The sequence below is a fragment of the Prionailurus bengalensis genome, chromosome A1 (genome assembly GCF_016509475.1).
Source record: "Prionailurus bengalensis isolate Pbe53 chromosome A1, Fcat_Pben_1.1_paternal_pri, whole genome shotgun sequence".
Classification (NCBI taxonomy): Eukaryota; Metazoa; Chordata; class Mammalia; order Carnivora; family Felidae; genus Prionailurus; species Prionailurus bengalensis.
The window spans coordinates 80,698,472-80,718,990 of NC_057343.1; the positions used below are offsets into that span (position 1 = coordinate 80,698,472).

At 53.8% G+C, this 20,519-nt stretch overlaps 1 protein-coding gene across 2 annotated transcripts; it reads left to right on the plus strand.

Moving 5' to 3' along the window:
* Window positions 1-352: 352 nt before the first annotated feature.
* Window positions 353-19,760, plus strand: NAXD (NAD(P)HX dehydratase). Of its 2 annotated transcripts, none has more exons than XM_043581844.1 (10): window positions 353-533; window positions 4,238-4,388; window positions 7,037-7,082; window positions 7,777-7,865; window positions 9,880-9,988; window positions 15,688-15,738; window positions 15,819-15,923; window positions 16,480-16,600; window positions 17,719-17,839; window positions 18,717-19,760. In XM_043581844.1, exons 1-10 carry the CDS (start codon window positions 368-370, stop codon window positions 18,865-18,867), a joined length of 1,110 nt encoding a protein of 369 aa, XP_043437779.1. In that variant the 5' UTR covers window positions 353-367; the 3' UTR covers window positions 18,868-19,760. The 2 variants fall into 2 exon arrangements, with proteins under 2 accessions (XP_043437779.1, XP_043436906.1); XM_043580971.1 differs by having other exon boundaries at window positions 447-659.
* The last annotated feature ends 759 nt before the right edge of the window (window positions 19,761-20,519 follow it).

Here is a 20,519-nt window from a genome sequence, read left to right on the forward strand (position 1 = left end):
CGAGCAGCTGCGATGGCAGAGCTCCGGCTTATGGAGGCGGGGAGCCTGGCGGGGGCCACCGAGCTGGACGAACCAGTCTGGGAGTCCAGGGGAGAGGTCGGACACATGAGGGACTGAGCTGCGCAGAGATGCTCCTCCGAACCCTCCACCTGCTTTCCAAAAGCAAAGTGTCTGTCAACGAGGCAGCGTGCTGCCCCACTTCCCATAATGCTCCCCGCCCAAAATAGGAACAACAAAAACAACCCAAACCCCCAATCACTACGGCGCATGCTGAGGCCCTAACCTGCTTTCCGGCAAAACTCCAGGCGACCGAAGCTGGGGCCCTGCTGGGTTGGGCATTGAGCTTGTCAATCATGGGAGGCCAACTATGACTGGTGGAGGCTGGCCTGTGGGGCGAGGCCGGACTGAGCGCCTGCTTCCGGGACGGCGCTGGCCGCCGTATTTCCGGCGGCGGCGCGGGGCGGGGCGCGAGCCCGGAAGTCCGCCGATGGCCGTGGGTCGCGTCTGGGTGGCTGCCCGGGTCTGCCGGCGAGGTAAGGTCGCTATCGGCCTTGCGGGCATGGCCACTCGGGCGGGGGCCGGGGCTGTGGTCGCCGGCGCGGCCGTGGTCGCGTTGCTGTCGGCCGCGCTCGCGCTCTACGGGCCGCCGCTGGACGCAGGTACCTGGCCGCAGGCGCTCGTCCGGACGGGAGGCCCCGCCAAAAGCCGGGGACGACGCGGGGGCGTCGGGGGGGCCGGGCCAGGGCCAGCAGGCCGGCGGAGGTGGTGCAGAGTTTCCTCCGCGTCGCGGGCTGGAAGTGCCGGAAGCGCTGGGCGAGGGGACCGAGCGGGTCCTGGGGCGCCTCGCGCAGCCCGGCCCCGGTGGGCGCGCCTGGGGCCCGGGTCGCATGCGGGGTTCACCCGAATGAACCCCCGAGGACCCAGCCCCGGCCTCGGCTGTTAAGTAGGACGGACGGTGTAAAAGGATTTAGGCGTGTAAGGAACAAGCGTGTCCCAGTCGGAGCCCCGTATCCCCTCGAGGGGTTTTCCTCTCTGCCCTGTGGATGTTTATGTACGTTATTTGTGTTTGTGTAAGATACAGGAATATATTTTAAACCGTGAAAGAGCTTGTATATTGTATTTTCTCACTTCTCACAACACGGTGGAGACATTTGTTTATCCGCCTTTGTGTGGAAGAGGCTCTGAGAAAACGAGAATTAACGCAAGCCACGGTTCCCTAGCCAGTAAGTAACTGAAGTGGTAAAATTTACTTTTGCTGTAATAGTCATCAGACGGATTTTACCAAAGGCGTGTACATAGTTGGGCCTGCCACAGAATAACCTAAGGAGTTTTGGCTTTTTGTTTTTCTGCACGATAGTTGACACACAGCATGAAGTCGTGTTGACACACAGCATGCCATTAGTTTCAGGTGCCAAATGCTTTGAGACGCATAAGGGGCCTCTGGTCACAGTTTGTTCGGAGACTTTTTACTGGTAGCCCTTTCTCCTAAATTTGTACCCTGTGATGAGTTAGTATTTCTCTTGGAGTTTGAAGATACATTACTAAGCTGACCTGCTAAACTTTTACCAAAACACAAGTGGAGTTCTCGAGCACTGACCCCTTGTGCTAGCTTTAGGGCATCTCTGTTATTGTCCAGAATGCTGTCAGGTGCAGGGACTCCAAATTAGGACGGGTCTCATTAGTGTAAAGGCATGGTGGGCACAAAGAGACATGTTATCAGGGAGGGTCCTTGGCGGTGCGTAATTCCAGAAAACAGCCCAGGCTTACGTAATCCGTTCAGTTCTCCAGTTCTCCAGTCGGCCTCAGCCACTTCCTTAAAACAAACAAAAAAACAGGCAGGTTTGACCTGTTCTTCCAGACTTAGAATTGTTGTGAAGACCAGGTGACTTAATTGGATTAAATTTTTTTTTTTTAACATTTATTTGAGAGAGACAGACAGACAGAGCATGAGCAGGGGAGGGGCAAAGAGAGAGGGAGACACAGAATCCCAAGCAGGCTCCAGGCTCTGAGCTGTCAGCACAGAGCCGGACGCGGGGCTCAAACTCACAAACCGCAAGACCATGACCTGAGCTGGTCAGACGCTTAACCGACTGATCGACCTAGGCGCCCCTTAATTGGATACATTTGGAATCGCCTTTGGTCAAGGCCTTTTTCTCCTGCAAAACTTTGATGTTTCTATTTAAATATTTCTGTGGACAACCCCGAACGGGGTCTGCCCCCGGTAAGCCAGCTGAAACTGATTAACTGCCAAGTGTAACTGACCTTGGTTTGGCCCTCAGGTGGATGGGATGGGTGCTGGTGAGCAGCGTGGATTCACTGGTTCACGAGTGAAAATGCCATACTTCCCGAGTGGTTTTATTCCCCAGTCCCTAATGGTTATGGGGGCAGTTGAGACAGGTTTGATCATCTCTGTCTCGTCTTTTGGTTGGTGTGGTGACTATTTGGTTCAAGAAAAACGATTTACCTTAAAATGGCAGCATTTTGGTACAGCGGTGTCTTCTGGCCTGGCTTACCTGTCACTAACCCAGGTGTCCTCACAGGCCTGTCTCCCTGGGTTCCCGTGTCCTGGTCTATAAGCGGACAGACTGGCTTCTAATGAGAATAAACCAACATGCTTTGAATTCATCCAACGTCTATGGAGTGTCTTGCTCTGTGCCACTCTAAGGTGGTTGGGGGTGAGGGGACCCCTAGCCTGAATCTGTAGGTGGGGCTGAACCATGTTCTGTGTAGGCAAAGGGCTGTGGGGTGGCCTTAGGAGTATTTTGTGTGTGGCTAAGTCCTTAGCATAAAGTTACGGTCCCTGATAAACCACAACATTGTCAGGAACCCAGAACACCCTTGAATGACCGGTAAGTTTGGATTGTGCTTTCACAATTCTAGACTTTAAAAAGCAACCATAGGGGCACCTGGGTGGCTCAGTCGGTTAATGGCCCGACTTTGGCTCGGGTCATGATCTCAGGGTTCATGGGTTCGAGCCCCGCGTTGGGCTCTGTGCTGACAGCTCGGAGCCTGGAGCCTGCTTCGGATTCTGTGTCTCCCTGTCTCTCTGCTCCTCCCCCACTCACACTCTGTCTCTCCTTCAAAAATAAATAAATTTTTAAAAAATGTAAAAAGCAACTATTTCTTGATGTGGGGAATTTGAAGGAGTGGCCGTTCTTTGATATTCTTGTGTTGTCCAGTCCGATCCTTACGTAGATGTACTAACGTTTGGAACAGACACAGAGCAAGCATTTTCATGACCGTGTGGATTGCTCTCGAGCAGTGATTTGTCACCACATGTGACTGTAACGGCTCTAGCTCCCTTCATGCAGCTCACCGGGGGGTGCCCACGAGAAGACTGTGCAGCCCGCAGATTTGGGGTGTGGACAGGCAGCGCCTCTGGGAGGTGGCACTGTGGACACTCCCCAGGACTTTAGAAGCACAGGGGTCATCGGGCTGGGGCTGTCCCTGAGCAAGCCCACTTGTGCCTTTTCTTGGCCAGAGGTTTACAGTGATTCTGTTTTGAGTCTTAGCTTGTGTTGGTTTGCAAGAAGGTAGAAAGTATGGGGCTGACAGTTAAAAATCACCTTATTATTTAGAATGCCATTTCTAGGTTGCTTTTTTTTTAAATTTTTTTAAAGTTTATTTTGAGAGACAGTGCACACGGGAGGGGCAGAGAGAGAGAGAATCCTAAGCAGGCTCTGCCCTATCAGCGCGTTGGCTTGAACTCACAAACCATGAGACGATGACCTGAGCCGAAATCAAGAGTGGGACATTTAACCTACTGAGCCATCCCGGTGCCCCCCATTTCTGGACTATTTAATTTGTATCCAACTGAGTGTCAGAAGCATGACTGGCAAATTGGGAGTAATGTGAATCTCAGACTTGAATGTGACCGTGAAAGGTAACAAGTGGGAAGTTGCTTTTCCAGTTTGAGAGAAAAGACTTAAAGGAGGATTGAAATGGAATGTGTATAGTTTATTAAGTAGGAATGCATTAAAAACATTTTCTGAAAGATTAGCTAGACTTCAAAATGATACATTTCAGAAACAAATTTGATAATGTACAGCTTGTGGTTTGTGTTGTAATTTCTAACATTTGCTTATAGAAATAAAATAAGCCTTTGGATAAAAATCTAGCATTGATATTAAGTCAGCTTTGTGAGGTGTTTTGGTTAACAGGCTATCTTGTGTCAGTCTCTTTTGTGTATGCCGATGGATACTTATTTTTCTAAATAATTTGTTTTCCTGTTTTTCAGTTTTAAGAAGAGCATTTTCATTGCATAAACCACATTCAATAACGGAGATGGAAAATACTTTACAGCTGGTGAGGAATATCATCCCTCCTCTAACCACCAAGAAGCACAAAGGTCAGGACGGAAGAATAGGTATAGTCGGAGGCTGCCAGGAGTAAGTGACTTGGACCACGTTAGCGTGTCAACAACCTCTGTTACCTGGCTGTCTGCCTCCTTAGCGGCCCGCCATCTGTCCAGTTAGACCCCAGTAATCATCTCTAAATGTAGTTCCATGTTACAACACTCGGTATCTTTCAGTGATGAGCTTCTTGACCGAATAGGAGAAAACGGGCCCTGAGTGTGCGGTCCACGGGGGTTGTGTCAGTGTTACGATTTTGCCTGTGGTGGAGGCTGAGGCTGTTTTTTCTTGCCTTACCCTTGTCTGTATGGACCAGGCTCCATGCTACAAACAGGTATTACTTTGTAATCAGGATAAAAACAGCATGTGTTTGGTGTATTTTGTCAATTTGAAGATGTTCGTGGGAGTCATTAATGAAATTAGAGCCTACCCTTTTCTCATGGCCCGGTCTCTCTTCTGGTTTTATATTTTGCCGCTGAGTTATTCGACGCATAACATTTTGTAATTTGTCCTTGTTTTTTAATGTTTATTTATTTTTTAAGAGTGAGAGACCGCATGCGAATGGGGGAGGAGCAGAGAGAGAGAGGGAGACACAGAATCCAAAGCAGGTTCCAGGCTCCCAGCTATCAGCACAGAGTCTGATGCGGGGCTTGAACTCACTGATGGGGAGCCGAAGTTGGACGCTTGACTGACTGAGCCCCCCGGAGGGCCCTATTATACTTTCAAATGTAGCTAGTGGCTGCCTTTTCTACCTACTGTGAATTAAAAATGCCTTTGGGGAGAGTGACCACGTGATCTAAGAATTCCTAGAGAGCTCTCACTGCTGACTGTCACTTTGTGTATTGCCACTTACACTGCTGTCTGCTTCCTGCCTGGCCTGGTGGGCTGCAGTTAGGGTAGGAGTCCTTGGCTTCTTCTGGCATGTTCTTTGTGCAGAGTGTGCAGGGGGCCCGTGGAGGACTTGCACACCCACGGTGTCTTGCTAGGCAGGCTGAGTTGCGCCTTGGCCAAGGTGGCAGCGATTTTCTCTGGTAATCCACGCACGTGATCATATTGTCCTCTAGCCTCCACTCTGCACCTTAAAAGTTCACCTTAATCTGCAAGTAATTTACTCTTGCTTGGCTGTTTGTAAGGTTTTCTTTTTTTTTTTTTTTTTTTTAGAATTCTGCAGTTTTCTCCAGATGTGTCTGGGTGTGTCTTCTTTTCAATAATGTTGAGATTTGCTGAGTGCTTTCTGTCTGTAGACATGATCCCTTTGGATGGGGGAAGTTTGCCTTTTACTGGCTTTCATCTCGCACCTGGTTCTCTTCCTGCTACCGCATGTTGGACTCTTGGATCACTAGCTCTTAGCTGCCTTTCTTCCTTTAGGCCCCCAGCCTAAAGGACAGCCCTCCTCCAGCCTCTGGGATGGGGGCCCCTGCCAGGCCCTTGGGTCCCGGCCCCCTTGAGAGTGTTGAGCATGTCGGGGGTTTTATTCCTCAGATCCCCTCCATCTCTGGCTTTGTATTTTGGGACGTTTGCATGGGAAGAATTGGTCTTCAGGTTTTCTTTTTAGATAGTCTGGTAGTGTAGTGTGCTAGGGGGTAATTATCTAATTTAAAATCTGCCCATTAGCTTTAGGAACTAACCTTTAAAGTAGGATCCTCTTCATTCTGGTTAGAAAACATTATGTACTTGTTTATAAAAATTCAAACACTTCAGAGATGTGTGAAGTGACAGCCTTATGGTACCCCACATGATAATACAGTATGGACACATTGTTAGCCTTCCAGATACTAGTGTGTGTGCTGCCACCAGCAAGCATCCCCCGCCCCCCTGCCCTGTGACTATGGGCAGCTTCTGCTGGGCAAGTAGGCAAGCTGGTTTTCATTGTTTTGTGTCCTCGTTGTGGGGTGGGCCAGAGAGGGTGTGTGTGTCCTGCCTTGTGCTCCTGGCTTGTTGGTGGCCCTGCTCTGGGAGAGTGTCTCGTGTAGAGAGTCCTCAGTCTTTTTCCTAGGTTCCCTTCACTGTTCGGGATTGATGTAAAGGTTACACTAGTCCGATGACAAGTTCAAGAATTTTCCTCTCTAGGGGCACCTAGGTGGCTCAGTAGGTTAAGCATCCAACTCTTGATTTTGGCTCAGGTCATGATCTCGTGGTTATGGGGTCGAGCCCCGCATCAGGCTCCTTGCTGAGTGTGGAGCCTGCTTTAGTTCCTCTCCTTCCTTCCACCCCTCTGCCCCCTCGCCCTTATGTGAATGGGTTCTCTCTTCCCTCTTCCCCCCCCAAAAAAGAATTTTCCTTTCTGTGTTTGATGCAACCTTAAAAACAGTTACAGGCATTCTGGAATGGTAGGGCAGAAGCAGGAGGAAGCTGTGTGAGTCTCAGTGCCTGATTGTGTTGTGCTCCCCTGCCCCTGGGGGTCTCCTGGCAGACCCTTCAGTGAGCTCACGTGGCCGCCTCCGTCTTCCGTGTGGGCACCGTGCTGCAGAGAGTGGCGGTCCTGATGTGGCACAAAGGTCTTATGTGACACAGTGACTTGTCTGGTCGTGACCCATGTTTGCTGAAGTTCACTGAACATTTTCTGAGCACCTGTCAGGTGTTGGGCCTTGGGCCGTGTGATTCATGTCTTTGTAACCCTCTGATAAACCTGCTGTATTGCCTCCTTCCCAGAAGTTTCTGACTGTAAGTATCTTCCTTTTTAGGTACACGGGAGCCCCCTACTTCGCAGCAATTTCCGCTCTCAAAGTGGTAGGTCTGTTTACAGCTTCTCTGTCTAGTGAAGAGCTTGTCTTTGTCTTTTAAAGTTTATTTTTGAAAGGAAGAGAAGGAGACAGGGTCGGGGGGTGGGGGGCGGTGCAGAGAGAGGGGGAGAGAGAATCCCAAGCAGGCTCCGCACTGTCAGCACAGAGCCTGATTCAGGGCTTGATCCCTTGAACTGTGAGATTATGACCTGAGCCAAAACCAAGAGTCAGACACTTAACCGACTGAACCCCCAGATGCCCCGAAAAGCACCTTGAAATCTATCCTGACCTTGTGCTGTGACCAAAGAACTGGGAGTTTTTAACGGAAGTTTCATTAGGACTGTACTTCAGTGCAATCCTGGGACACCGCCTCTGTCCTGCCTTAAGCAGTTGGCGTCTTTACACCTCGCAATTTCCTAGGCCTTTGATCAAGTCCTAATAGCTCCGTCGGCACAGTATGAGTGAAATGTGCCCCCCCGCGGCCCTTAGGGTGACACAGCTGAATTGGTCTGGGTTGACCTGCCACTTGGGGGGGAGGGGGCACGGCAAAAGGCTTTCTCCGAAGACCTTTCCTTAGGGTCTGTCCTGCTCTGAGCCACCTCGCCCTAGTGTGGGGCCGTGGCGAGGGGCTTGTACGGACACCCCTTCGGTGCCTGCCGGGTGGGCCGTGCTTTGAGTCTGCCCTTGTGCTCGTTTCTTAGGGTGCAGATCTATCGCACGTGTTCTGCACGCGGGAGGCTGCACCCGTGATCAAGTCGTACAGCCCGGAGCTGATCGTTCACCCCGTTCTGTGAGTGGGGCCGCGCGGGTGGTTCGCAGCTCGTCAGGGGCTGCAGGTGCCTCTGCCCGGTGGCTGCTGTGCTGGGAGGTGACAGGAGGTGCCCTCAGGAGAGGGGACAAGGCCGTAAGGTCAGAAGCCCAGCAGCCATGTGTGTGCAGCATGGGATGAGATTCAGGCCACCAGGGCCCTGTGCGCCGTGGCTGTCAGAAAGGGCTGAGGCCTCCGGGGAGAGGTCGGGGCCTTGCCTGTGGCCACGCCCCCACAGCAGTAATGAGGAGCCCGTCGGACCGTAGTGGGGCCGTTTCCTCATTCAGCAAATGCTTCCCCTTCCAGTCTCTGCCCTGCTTCCAGAGGGACAGCATAGGACCAAGCAGACAAAACACCTGCTTCTGTGCAGCTTCCTTTCTGGGACAGCCCTGTGCCCTAGAGCTTTCTGCAGTGATGAAAACGTTCTCCTTGCTGCTGACCACGCGTGGCTACCCAGCACTTAAAATGTGGCCAGTGGGACTCAGAAGCTGAGCTTTTATTTTAATTAAACTTAAGTAGCCACATGGGGCTGATGTCTGTCCTACTGGGCAGCAAAGTCCTAGAGACAGACAAGTAGGACAAGTGTGTCAGAGGGCAGTAAAGACCACGCGGAGAGCCAGGGCAGGGGACGGAACACCACATGTCACATGGGGTGCACGCACGTGGCGTGTGTGTGCTTTTCCGTGGGGTGATCGTGAGCGGGGGCCCAGAGGGTGCGTTCAGGTAGGGCCCTGCAGACACGGGGAAGGGTTGATGCAACGGGTCAGGCTGCGGGGTGTTGGGGAGCAATAGGAGCTCCAGGTAGGGCAGGTGACCAGAGAGGTTCAGGGTCAAGCTTAGCAGGTTGTGGGGGTCATCACGAGGGTCTGGCTTTCACTAAGTGCAGGGGGGCCGCTGGAGCCCCTGAGCAGGGCAACAGCCACATCCAGTGGATATTGTAACAGGCTCGTCTGGCTGCTGTGTTGACAGCTCTTGGGGCCCAGGGTGGAAGCAGGGGTTGCATGGGGGTGTCATAGGTGACAGTGAGTGATGGGTACGAGCAGGAGAAGGGGGTGGATTCGCGGCACGTCTGAAAGTACAGCCCAGGGGCTGCTGACAGGTGGGATGCGGGGTAGAAGGAAAAGGGTTGTGAAGGCCGCCCTGGCTTCGGTCCAAGCTGGTTGTCCGTTAACAAGGTGGGGGCGTGGGGGAGCAGGTTCGGGTGAGCCTGACCGTCAGGGGCTGGCTTTTGGGTGTGTTTTCACTTGCCTGTCGGACATCCGAGCGCATTGCCGTCAGGCACCGGACGAGACAGAGGTGGTCAGGGAAAGGGTAAATCGGGGGTTGTTCACGTGTGGGAGAGATTTAAAGCCAGGAGACAGGATGAGGCCACCCAGGAGTGCGTGTCAGCAGGTTCGGCCCAGCATGTGGACATCTGGGAGCAGAGGGGGGGCGGGGTGTTCTGGACAACCGCACCCTCTTGGAAGTGCCTGCGTCCCTGCAGTCAGTCAGTCACACAAAGACTAAGCACGGCTGCTTGGGGCTCACAGTGGGGTTGTTCTGGGTAAGGCTTTACATGGTGAGTTCCAAGAGTCTAAGAGCGAGATGATGGGTGGGAAGGAGTGACACAAGTGCCTCCAGCTGTCAGGTCTTGTGCTAAGTGAAGGCGTTCTTCCGTTGTACGGGGGCCGTTGTACAGGGTCCCCCCGGGCGCCTCCTGTGAGTGATGGAGACAGACGGGTTCCTTCCAGAGGGCAGAGATGGTTGTGAAGGAGCCACGTGTCTTGTCTGGCTTATCGTAGATGTTGAGAGCTAGGTTTCCGCAGCTGGGTGTTCTGGGGAGAACCCGTGTGCGGAGGAGGCCGGGGAGGCTGATGGCTGGATGCCGGGTGCGGTCCCGGCACAGAGAAGGAACTCGGAACAAGAACGGGGGAATCCAGAAGAACGTGTGGTCTCCCTAAAGGGTAAGCCAGCACGTGCAGACTGTAAGTGCTCTGCCCTTCTTTTCCTTGCGCAGCGACAGCCCCAGTGCCGTGCGGGACGTGGAGACATGGTTGCCCCGACTGCACGCCCTGGTGGTAGGACCCGGCCTGGGCAGAGACAACGTTCTTCTCGAAAACGTTAAGGTAACGTAGAGAATTACCGAACTTCCCTCTTCTCATGGACCCGACTGAGCTCAGAAGTCAGAAGACGAGCACTTTGATGGAGCGTCTGTTCAGTGTTCCGGTGCCTCTTGATGGAGTCATGGAGATGGTTTGGGGGAGGGAGGAGGAACTAGGCAGAGAGAGAGTAGCAAACCTTTAGGTTTTAACAACCAACCGGGATGGGATGCGTCTCTTGCTCTTGGGGCGTCAGCTTTTCACCCTGCAGCTGGGATCCCTCACGTGCGGGTGTCCCACTCTGCTCTGGAACAAGAGGCGTGGGGACAGACGCCTGCCATGGGAGGACAGCCACTGACTTGTCCTCCAGAGAGCCGAAAGAGCTAACGCTTGGACATTTGGGGCAGATAATCTGAGAGCCAGTCCTGCACAGTCCAACAGTAGTTCCAGGTGACACCCTATAAATGAGGGGCATTGGGGCGCTCCTGCTTCGGAGCCACCTGCACCAGCACGGGGGCATGCTGCCTGCCGGGTGGCATCATCCAGCCCTGGAGCCTTGACCTCTTGCTGAAAAGTTGGAGCAATCGTAGCTGAGGAGTGCCAGGCCCCTTGGGTCACGTGAGGCGAGAGGGAGACGGGAGGGGCGTCCCCGTGCGTACACAGTGGGTCTGCAGTGTGCTCTTGTCCTGAGATGGTGGCTGTCCACGCAGCGTGGGTGGGACAGGGCCTGGGACAGCCTCTCTGCCACATGGTTTGTCTTCAGGAAGAGAGGCAAGTGAGGGTTCCTGCCGGAATAGGGTCAGAGTGTTTGGTGCCCCCGTGACCCTCAGGATGATGGGATTCTTGACCTTTTGTGACCTACCAGTTCACCGCTGGCCCCGTGACAGAGTGGAGCTCACAACAGTCTCTCTGGCCTCTTTCTTCTTTCATGCTCCTTGACCCTGATTATCGAATTATGGCGAGGTTTCTTGCTCACGTGCTGTGGAGACATAGAGATGCTATTGGTGTGGATGGATTCAATGTAACCTCAAAATTCTGGCTGCTGCTTTTAAGAGCTGTGGTCTGAGTGTGTGTGTCCCTCCAGTCTCACGTGTTGGAATCCTGACCTCCCCCCCCCCAAGGTGAGGTGTCAGGCGGCGTGGTCTGTGGCTCTGCCTGTTCTGGGCCTTTCCTAGCAGTTCAGTCTTAACACTACGTGGCATTTGTGACCAGCTGTGTTTACCCAGCATTTCGGGGTTCGTCTGTGTGCGCTGTGGCCCAGGGCTCCACTCCTTTCATTGCTGTTTGACGTTCCCTTGTGGATGGGCCACATTTTGTTTACCTGTCCATCACTTGATGGACGATTGGGTGGCTTCCGCTTGGGTTGTTACAAGTAACGCCACCGCGAATCTTTGTTACAGGTTTTGTGATCACTTTTGCTCACGGTTTGAGGAACTTGTGTTTGCTGCACAATTTTTGTTTTTGATTTTTGTTTTTTGCAGCACACTTTAAATTATTTTTTAATGTTTATTCATCTTTGAGGGACAGAGCGCAAGTGGGGGAGGGGCAGAGAGAGAGAGGGAGACACAGACTCCAAAGCAGGCTCCAGGCTCCCAGCTGTCAGCACAGAGCCCGACTCGGGGCTGGAACCAACAGACCATGAGATCATGACCTGAGCCAAAGTCAGATGGACACTTAACCGACTGAGCCATTCAGGTGCCCCTTGCAGCACACATTTTTAATTCTGATCACGTCCTGCCTTTTAAGAGCTTAATTGTTTTTTAGCTGTGATATTTAGGTTTGTGGTCCATTTTGAGTTGATTTTGACGTATGGTGTAAGGAAGCAGTCCACCTGTGTTCTTTGGCAAGTGGATGTTCAGTTCCAGCTCCACTTGCCTCGAGTGAGCTGTCTGGGTGTCCTTGCTGGAAATCCGTGGGCATAAGGGTTTATTTCTGGGCTCTGGTTTCTGTTCATTGGTTTGTACGGCTGTCCATGTGCTGGTGCCACACAGTCCTGATGACGGTGGCTATGCGATAAGCTTTGTGTGATCTCTCCAGCTTTGTTCATTTCAAGAGTATTCTGGCTGTTCTGGGTCCCGTGCACTTTTCCAGGAGTTTTGGGATGAGCGTGTCAGTTTGCCAAAGAGGCAGATGGGATTCCGACAGGGATTGTGTTGAATCTGTAGGTCAGCCTTGGGGGGGGGGGGGGGGTAATTGCTGCTGTGAAGTCTTCCAGTTCATATGCTGGTTTTGAACCAGAGTTTTCCAGATCTAGAATGTAGGCTCTTGACTAGCCTCATTCTTTTATCTGTACTTTATGCTTGTTCCATGCTAAGTCCTGGACACTTTCTCCTGACAGGATATGTGTATATTCCTCATGATTCTTTTTTTTTTTTTTTAATTTTTTTTTCAACGTTTATTTATTTTTGGGACAGAGAGAGACAGAGCATGAACAGGGGAGGGGCAGAGAGAGAGGGAGACACAGAATCGGAAACAGGCTCCAGGCTCTGAGCCATCAGCCCAGAGCCCGACGCGGGGCTTGAACTCACAGACCGCGAGATCGTGACCTGGCTGAAGTCGGACGCTTAACTGACTGCGCCACCCAGGCGCCCCTATTCCTCATGATTCTTAATAGCTACATCACCACATGCCATATTTAACTAGTTCATTTGGGCTGCTTCTGGCTTTTTCCTGTTACAGTGCTGATGTCTTGAACATTTGTGCATGAGTGTGCGTCCATTTCTTTTGGGCGTCTTCTTCAGGATAACCATCTGCAAGTTGTGCATACGGCTGTTCCCTCTGCTGGAGCGCTGCCCTGGCCAGGACTCTGCTCTGGGGGCCATCATCCCTTCTCCCCTCAGCCCTGTCCCCCAGGGAGTACTCCTGGTTTACGTGTTTTAAATTTTTAAAGAGAGCGAGCGAGCAAGCACGAGTCGGGGTGAGGGGCAGGAGGGAGAGGATCTTAAGCTCTGATGCAGGGCTCAAGCCCACAACCCTGGGATCACGACCTGAGCAGAAATCAGGAGTGGGACCCTCAACCCATTGACCCCTAGGCGCCCCCTGCTGGTTTGTTTGCAGCTGTGTCTTTCTGCTGGACACGCGGGGCTGCTGCGCAGCCTCCTCTGACCTGTGGGGGCGCTCGTCCACTCCTTTCCATCCACCCTGTAGGACCCTGTAGCGCTAACTGGATGTGCGTGGAGAGAGGTGTGGTCGTGTCATCAGCTGGTCTCCCTGGGTGCTGCTGTCCCCTCTGTCTGCTGTGTTCCGGGGCTGCTGTGGCTGTGGGGCTGCTGTGGCTGCTGTCCTGGCAGTGGGGTCAGTGGGGACGGAGCCACGTGCACAGTGCACTTCGTACAAGTCCTCCGAGTGACGGAAGCAGTTGGTCCTTCAGTGGGCAACTGACATGTGGCTCTGTGCTTCAGGAGAGCCAAGTGACCTGTGACGTTACACGACTCAGATGCCCCGCTGTGTTGCCTGAGGTTTCTCGGCGTTTGAATGTGGACTTCACTGTTCTCTGTGAGAAATGTGATAGGAAAGCACAGAGGCGGAGGCATCCTCATTGTGGCCAGACGCTGCAGCCTGCACCCAGAGATCCGGGAAAGTGGAATTAGTCAAGCTGAATCTGTTCTAACGGGAGAGCCAGACTCCAAGCAAGCAGGAGTGTTTTCGTTGTAAGGGAGGAAGTACGGCTCCACGAGGCTCCTGTGCCCCGACCCTCGTTTGAGGGGGCTTTTGGCCGCTCTCCCGTCGCTCACACCCGTGTCAGCAAAGGACCACTGAGGCCGTGGGGCAGGGCAGCTCTGGTCTCATGGGCTCTTCGTTTCATTTTCAGAATAACTGTATGAAACGTATGTGGATTTACCTTTTAATGTCTTAAGTTATTTCTGCTTACCATGTATTTTGTTTTACTGTTTTCTTTTTTTAATGGTTGCATTTCAAGTATGTGCAGGTCCTCGGACCCTCCAAAATAATTTACTTGAAGGAAATAGTTTAAAGGTAAATGTGTGTCAGACCTAAGCAGTTGTCAGGCTCAGGGCTAGACTGTGTACTTAAAATGATTACTGCAGCTACCATTTGTGGACTGTCAGCTCCCTTGCTAAGAGCTGGGTAAATCTTTAGAAGCGGTATCTCTAGTCCTCATACAAACTTCAGAGTATTACTCAAGGCCTTATCCTTATTTTAGCGATCAGAAAACCCGGTGTCACAGAAGTAAAGTGACTTAAGTTCACTCAACTCTAAGTGGCAGAGCTGGGGCTTCGGGGACGGTCTTTGGACTCTGAGCCCGTGTACATCACAAGACGCTTTCCGGAGGTCCAGAGTGTGTGACCTGGCGATGTCCTAGCTGCTGAGTACATATCTTGGACCGTTTCGCTTGAAGCCTAAGTCAAACAGTTGCCTCACAGAGATCGACACATCTTACAAATCCCAAGTCAGGACCGTCATTAAGGCAGCTGTCACCTGTCCTGGATTTATCCCCTGGTTCCTTTGCTTTTCCTCTTGGGCCCAGAAGACACTGGAGTTTACGCCGTTGAGGCACTAGACATCTGTACCTGCCTGCTCAGGTGGCCACCACAGACCACCATAGGCGGGGGCTGGGACAGCAGACATTGGTCCCCCCGTTCCCCCCGTCCTGGGAGACGTCTGACAGCAGAGTGTCGGCAGGTTTGCTTTTTCCCGAGGCCTGTCTCCTTGGCCTTCCTGCTGTGTCATCACACAGTTGTCTCCATGTTGTCCGTGTCCTTCCTCTTCTCCCGTTCCAAGGACACCAGCCGTCCTAGAGCAGGGCTCTTGTTTCATTGTTCTCTTAATGTTTTCTACTTTCAAGTGCATTTGCAGCACATGATCTTATAAAATACTGGTTCATAGCAATAAGCAAGTGTATGTGTGTTGATTATGGATAGATAACTTAGTGTATGTGGATCCTGAGAAACTTAACAGAAACCCATGGGAGAGGGGAGGAAAAAAAAAAAAGGAGGTTAGAGTGGGAGAGAGCCAAAGCATAAGAGACTCTTAAAAACTGAGAACAAACTGAGGGTTGATGGGGGGTGGGAGGGAGGGGAGGGTGGGTGATGGGTATTGAGGAGGGCACCTTTTGGGATGAGCACTGGGTGTTGTATGGAAACCAATTTGACAATAAACTTCATATATTGGGGGGAAAAAAGATAATTTAGTAAAAAACTTCTGAAACTTGGAGTATAACCTTGTCAGAGGTGATTTACTGCTATTATCATCACTGGTTTTATTTATCTTTTTAAAGTTTATTTCGAGATAGAGCGGGCACATGCGAGTGCATATGTGAGCAGGGGAGGGTAAGAGAGAGAGGGTCCCAAGCCGGCTCCCCCCTGTTAGCGCAGAGCCCAGTGTAGGGCTCAGTCCCACCCTGGGATCCTGACCAGAGCTGAGGATATTAATGAAAGGCCGCCCAGGTGCCCCGTGGTCACTTATTTTAAAACAAAATGTTAGGAAATTTGCATAAGAACTGATGATTTGGGAACCCCGGTGAGTGCTGAGGGAAGAGTGGGAGACTCTGCCTTGGGGTCCACCCTGTGGGCTGGCCCTGACTTCCAGAGGGGCCCCGCTGTTGGGTGGGGGCAGGGGTCGGTCTGTTCTGTTTGTTGCCCACATTTAATTTCTGCTTGTCAATGACCTGTTGTTGTAATTCATTGCGGAGCTGCTTGCTTGGTGTTCTTTGAATTCCGCCGAGGGGTGAGGGCTTGTTGCTCAGTGTGGTTTCCTTTTCCTTGTAGGGCATTTTAGAAGCATCCAAGGCCAGGGATGTCCCCATCATCATCGATGCGGTGAGTGTGGCCTCTCCTCTGCTCCCCTTCTCACAGCCAGGCCCCGAGGCTGTGCGCTAAATACCTGTTCTTGTCTGCAGGACGGGCTGTGGCTCATTGCTCAGCACCCGGCCCTCATCCACGGCTACCGGAAGGCCGTTCTCACTCCCAACCACGGGGAATTCACCAGACTCTCTGACGCCGTGGTGAGTTTGCTGACCTCCCAGGAGACGGGGCGTGAGCCTGAGTCCCTCCTGAGATGGGGTGTGAGGTCCCCCCTCTCCACTCTCGAAGACGGGGTGGGGCGATGCTGTGATTCTGCCCCCACCTGTCCCTGCACACGGCCAGCGGGTAGATGCATGTTCCCCACCTGCTAACAGTGCTGTTGGTTCCTGGCGGGGCGTGTGATGATGGGGCGTCTTCTCGCTAGCGTGTCTCTTGGTGGATGAGAGGTGGGTGGGTGCTCTGTGGATCAGCCCATCCCTGCCCGCGTTGCCTGGCCCGTGGAATATGGGTAATGACGGCATCACCTCATAGGGCCTGTGAGGACGAAATGACACAACAGATGTAAACCCACGAGTTCTTCCATATTGAGCACCCCATGAATGTTAGCGCGTCATCATTCAGGCCTGTGTCACTTCTGTGAGCCTTGAAAGTTCCACCACGGGCAGTGTTCCTTGTCGACAGGAGGGCGGTATTTGTGCTGCTCGTGCCGCCGTTGGCGTCTGCCGACAGCCTTGTCTGTGATGTCCCGCCTCGCAGCTTAGGGACCTTGTGGACGGCAGTGATCATCGTGAAGCCGTACGGAGACTCAGCCAGGCCCTGGGGAACGTGACCGTGGTCCGGAAAGGGGAGCGGGACGTGATGTCTGACGGTGAACACGGTGGGTAGCTGTAGGCCTCACGCCTGTCAGCCCGAGTGGCCATGCTGGGCCCTGGCCCTGGAAGACCCGTCCCCGTGGCACATGCGGTCCCTTGTGCCACACGTGTTCCACACAGAGGGACTTCCTGATGAGCTTAGTTTTATTCCTGTTTGGCAAAGGGGACTGAGCATGCAGGGCGTTCACCCTCCCTGACGCCAGGGGCGGTGGCGACGCGGTCCAGTCAGCAGGGGGTGCTCCGGGGTCCCTGGCCTGCTGCCTCCCACTCCTTCAGGGTCATAGACAAGTTTGACTATTCTACCGCTTCTGTTCTATTGTGAAAACAGTGGGAGAGTGAGGAGGTGCTCGGAGCTGACCCCGGGGAAGGGGTTGCCAGGTGCTGGAGGGGCTGCGTCCCCCTCGTCCTTGCGCCGGGGCCTGTGGGCTGTTGAGTGGGCCGAGCAGGGGGAGGTTCTGGCGGCTGCAGCGCCTCCCTAGTGCCCTGAAAGCCGGTCCTCTGCTCACTTACCGTGATGGGGGGCAGGGATCACACCAGCTGTAACAGCGTGACCCAGGACTGTCACCTGCCGTAAGGGGAAGAAACCCTTGTGCACCGAGAGTGCTCACTCACGTGGCCGCGGTCAACAGACACAGCAAGTGTCCTCTGGGGGACCCTGACACCCTTGGGGCTTTTATTGCTGGAGAGAGCTCTAGAGTGTGACACATTCAGAGGCTGTAATAACCCGTTTGCAAGATCTGTATTTTCAAAACAGCTGCTCGTGACACAGTGTGAACGAAACGGTCACAGCTGGGTCTGTGCCGGGGGCACTCGCGTGGCACGCACCTCCCTGAAGGCGGTGCCGGTCCCTGGGTGGCCTGGGCTCTCGGAGCCTGTGAGCCTGGCCACCCTGTGTACCTGTGCTCTTCTCCGATGTGTTCTGGCAGCGCCCTACCAGTTGTACGAGTCTGCTCGCCACCTGCGCGGCTCAGGTGGTTCCAGACCCGTCTGGCTTTGCTCTCCTTAAAACACACCGCCTCATTAGGAGCAGACGGGAAGGGCTGGGAAGGGCTGGAGTTGATCCAGATCGCGCCCCGGGCACAGGCCAGCTCGCTCTGACGGCCCTGTCCCTCCTGCCCCGCAGTGCTCGAGTGTGCCCACGAAGGCAGCAGCCGCAGGTGTGGCGGCCAGGGAGACCTGCTGTCGGGCGCCCTGGGTGTCCTGGTGCACTGGGCACTACACGCCGGCCCTGAGAAGACAAACGGGTATGTGACGTCTTCTTCCCTTGTCCTTCCGGTTCCCAGCCATGTGAGCCACTTCGTTTGCTCATACATATAGCTGCTTGGAACGTTGCAGGGGAAAGCTCGGGATCACGTGGAGGCGACCCCAGGGCATGGGGGTCCCAGGTCGGTCACCCGCACAGCTCCTGCTCCGTGCGAGGTTGGGGCCCTGCCCTGTTGCTCGGCGCCCATGGCTCCGAGGTGTCAGGAGTTTTTAAAGCCCCCCAGTTAATTCTAACATGCGGCCGTGCTCGGGACCCTGTTCCAGGGGGTACGAGGTGTACCCCCTCCCTCGTACGGCAGAAGTGTGGGACCAACACGCGGGGCCAAGGGGAGCTGGCTGTGCCCGCTGTCCCGAGAGAGTAGTTTCCTCTGAGTGGCAGGACTGGGAGATGCAGGCTTGGTTCACATTCCCGGTGGGAACTGTGAGCTCAGGCAGTCCCCGTCCTCCACACGCATCATGTGACACTGGTGGCCACATGGGCCGGGGCGGGATGTCCCGGGTCTGGAGGCCCCCTCGACACCCGTGAAGCTCTATGGGACCTGCAGGGTGGCAGCACTGCTGGTGGGCAGGGACCGCGCGGGTGCCGCACGGGGGTCTGGTGTCAGACGGGGGCGAGGACCCGTGTTCTCAGATCTTCAGTCGTTCTTGCACCCTGGCACCGAGGGCGCTCTAGGCCGTGCTTTGTGGGGGGAAGCTGCAGTGTGTCCTCCAGGCAGGTGGGTATTGTGTCCGGGCGTATCCGTGTCCCTGGTCATAAAGCCGCCTTCTGCCTCAGGGGCCCGGCAGGCTTGAACCTGTTTGGGGTGTCAGGGGGACGTGGGAGGGAGAGTGGAGCCTGTCTGACGGTCCTCCCTCCAGGTCCAGCCCTCTGCTCCTGGCCGCCCTGGGCGCATGCTCTCTCACACGCCAGTGCGGCCACCAGGCTTTCCAGAAGCACGGCCGCTCCACCACCACCACCGACATGATCGCGGAGGTCGGGCCTGCGTTCCGCAGACTCTTCGAAACCTGAGCCGAGGCAACGGGAAGCAGGCCGCACCACGGATGGGGACGCTGCGTTTGTCACGGGTCCCCGTCCTTGGGGTACAAGAGCAGCATGATCCACAGGTTGGTTTTGGCCTTAACACATAGCTATAGGTGTTACAGGGACTTGAACAGGATTCCTGAACTTTCCTGGCTGTTCAGCAGTGATGGAGAGAAAGACGTACACGGTCCCGGCCGCTGAGCTGGCGCTGTGGACTTGGCCTGCTTCCTGTTTCTGTGAGGAGCTCCCCGTGCTACATGCCCCCCCATGGGGATCCCCTGGGTCCTGTCCAAATACCTGCACGATGATGAGCTGTGCTTTTTAAAATTGAGGCCCCCCGGGTGGCGGCGTGGCCTTCGTTTTCTCGTTCACGTTTGCTTTTTAAACACTGATTACATTGAAACCCGGCAGAAATAAGCATTGGTGGCTTGGGCTAATGGAAGCATTTCAGAACAATCAGTGATTGGTTTTTAGAGGAAACGACACTGAGCCCTGAGCGTGTGGGTGGGGCTCTGATGTGGCCCATTGGGGCACGGGGACTGAACACGGTCAGACAGCAGGGCCCTGCTGGTTGGAGGTGGTGTGTCCTCAGGAGCAGATTCTGGTCAAGAAGTTGATGTCTGTGTGATGCCTGGGCAGTCGCTCGTGACCCATGTGGTTCCTTCAAACGTCATTTTGCCCTGATGGTTAGGGTGATACTGTGTGACCCCTGACCTCAAATGGATCCTTCCTTTAAAGCCACATTTCTTAAAAACCTGTCTCTTCCTCCCCACCCCCCTTGTTTCAGGTGTAACTTTAAAAACTTCACTGTTTTTCGTTTTGGGGAATTATATCTAAATCCTGGTGACTATTAAAAGGCAAATCTGGTTTATTTCAACGCATGGTTTTGTATTCCTTTTTTAGCAGACGCCTTTCCTAGGTGAGGACACAGACAGCAGGGAGATGAAAATGTAAAAGCCTGTCGCCAACGTTGTTAAAATGCACTCGGCCTTTCCTTCTGCTGAAAATAAACTGTAGTAGTCACAGCAACGGTTTTTATAGGTTTGCTCTAAGTACAAACCCTCTTGCTCAAAATTCCTGTAGCTAGGGGCAAGTGGCTGTTATGAAAATTAACTGCTTTCTTGCGCTTTTACAAACCCATCTGAACTTACTAGCTCCAGCTAGGGACGTGCTTTTCCCCGAGAGCAGGCTAGCAACACAGAGCACATTTGGGGGGCTGAGGTCGGCCTCCGGCCATCAGGGGACAGTGTGACCCCCAGGTACTGAAGGGACTCTGGTATCCTTTTAAGAGGCGTACCTGCCTGGGGTATATTTGCACGAGCTGGGTCACTGTAGGCAAGTCTAGTTATGAATGGGTAGAAGGGGGCACTGGTGCCTTTTGGGATCCTGGAGGCCAGGGATGAAGTGAAGGTGGCCATGTGCTCACCCACAGGCCCAGGAAACGCCAGCTCGGCAGTATGGGACAGCGGGGGGGGGGGGGGGGGTGTGCAGGTGCAGCCACGGCCTGCGGGGGGTGGGTGGGGTGGGGTGGGAAGAGACGGACTGAAAGCAGGGAGACCACACGCTCAGCCATGCCATGAGCCATGTGGCCATGTCCCGCCCTGCAGTCTGCTCTCTCCTACCTGTGACTTGCTCTCACC